We start from the raw sequence: 1900 nt of genomic DNA, 5'->3' as shown, positions 1-1900 counted from the left end.
CCTCATACACATCATAAACATATATGTAGCGGCCATTAAATTTCAGAGTCCCGTGATGGGATTCGAACCATGGACCTTCTGATCAGAGGCCGGACGCCTTGTCCACATGACCAAAGAGGTTAACCCCGTCAGCAAGCTGACAAGGTAAGGATGTCATCTGTGGGATGACTCCAAGTCCTGCTACATATATCATAAACATCATTACATTTATCATAAACATATTCAATTTCAGGCGCATAATATTTCTCTTACACTACTGCTCATGACAAACAAAACATTACGAGCCGATCTCAGACGTTCTTGAAACACACCTGCAAACATCAAATAGCAGTGAAACAACGCCCTTATCAAATTGAGATATTTTAGTGCATATTACTAAACGTCGGGAAGGGGCACAGGCTACTAAGTTGACGGGACATATACACACAGGTGTATGCTACAGCTGAGAGAAAAAGGAAAAGGGACAGATAATTGTATACAGGTACAAAGAAAGCGTTAAGTGGTGACGGAAAGTAATTAACAGGGGTGGGTGGATTGAGGCGACACTCCTGGGGACTCAGATGGTATAACAGTGGGGGTGGGAAGATGGGAGGTGGTGGAATGGTACAGTGGGGTTGGGAAGATGGGAGGTGGTGGAATGGTACAGTGGGGGTGGGAAGATGGGAGGTGGTGGAATGGTACAGTGGAGGTGGGAAGATGGGAGGTGGTGGAATGGTACAGTGGGGGTGGGAAGATGGGAGGTGGTGGAATGGTACAGTGGGGGTGGGAAGATGGGAGGTGGTGGAATGGTACAGTCGGGGTGGGAAGATGGGAGGTGGTGGTATGGTACAGTCGGGGTGGGAAGATGGGAGGTGGTGGAATGGTACAGTGGGGGTGGGAAGATGGGAGGTGGTGGAATGGTACAGTGGGGGTGGGAAGATGGGAGGTGGTGGAATGGTACAGAGGGGGTGGGAAGATGGGAGGTGGTGGAATGGTACAGTGGGGGTGGGAAGATGGGAGGTGGTGGAATGGTACAGAGGGCGTGGGAAGATGGGAGGTGGTGGAATGGTACAGTGGGGGTGGGAAGATGGGAGGTGGTGGAATGGTACAGTGGGGATGGGAAGATGGGAGGTGGTGGAATGGTACAGTGGGGATGGGAAGATGGGAGGTGGTGGAATGGTACAGTGGGGGTGGGAAGATGGGAGGTGGTGGAATGGTACAGTGGGGGTGGGAAGATGGGAGGTGGTGGAATGGTACAGTGGGGGTGGGAAGATGGGAGGTGGTGGAATGGTACAGTCGGGGTGGGAAGATGGGAGGTGGTGGAATGGTACAGTCGGGGTGGGAAGATGGGAGGTGGTGGAATGGTACAGTGGGGGTGGGAAGATGGGAGGTGGTGGAATGGTACAGTGGAGGTGGGAAGATGGGAGGTGGTGGAATGGTACAGTGGGGGTGGGAAGATGGGAGGTGGTGGAATGGTACAGTGGGGGTGGGAAGATGGGAGGTGGTGGAATGGTACAGTGGGGTTGGGAAGATGGGAGGTGGTGGAATAGAAAGGGGAGGGGGAGACCATTGGGAGGAAGATGGAGGAAAGCCTTGTTTGGGGAGGGTTGGAAATCAGTTGTTGAGTTGTGTCGCTCCTCCTGTATTCTGTCCAACTTTACTTTGAGGGATTTAAGGATAGACATGATTCCCTCCATACCCGGATTCTCCACCATGTATCACAGACTGTTAGGTTTAGGATATCTGTCCTCCAAACACAGGAGTCCATCCGTGGGTCCACAACACTTTATTTGTGATATAATAATTACCGCATCCGTATAATCACGAAAACTGAGGGTCTTGAATGTGTGTTTTCTTTGATGAGAAGGTTTCTCACCGACCTTAGCGTGTAGGGGTGTGATGTCCAGGGCAGGAAACGACA

The 1900-nt window shown here is 51.5% G+C and overlaps 1 protein-coding gene across 1 annotated transcript; it reads right to left on the bottom strand.

The window, feature by feature from the left end:
• Window positions 1-556: 556 nt before the first annotated feature.
• Window positions 557-1549, bottom strand: LOC124119015 (extensin-3-like). Its single transcript, XM_046481368.2, has one exon. The coding sequence runs from the start codon at window positions 1547-1549 to the stop codon at window positions 557-559; it is 993 nt and encodes a 330-aa protein (XP_046337324.2).
• Between the last annotated feature and the right edge of the window lie 351 nt (window positions 1550-1900).

Source organism: Haliotis rufescens, unplaced genomic scaffold (assembly GCF_023055435.1).
Source record: "Haliotis rufescens isolate VD_foot unplaced genomic scaffold, xgHalRufe1.0.p SCAF_39, whole genome shotgun sequence".
NCBI lineage: Eukaryota > Metazoa > Mollusca > Gastropoda > Lepetellida > Haliotidae > Haliotis > Haliotis rufescens.
The sequence above is the reverse complement of the archived record's forward strand: the minus strand, read 5'-3'. Positions and strand labels throughout refer to the sequence as shown.

Coding starts and splice junctions, on each gene's coding strand:
- LOC124119015 (XM_046481368.2), bottom strand. CDS start 1,549: ATGGTCTCCCCCTCCCCTTTCTATTCCACCACCTCCCATCTTCCCAAC.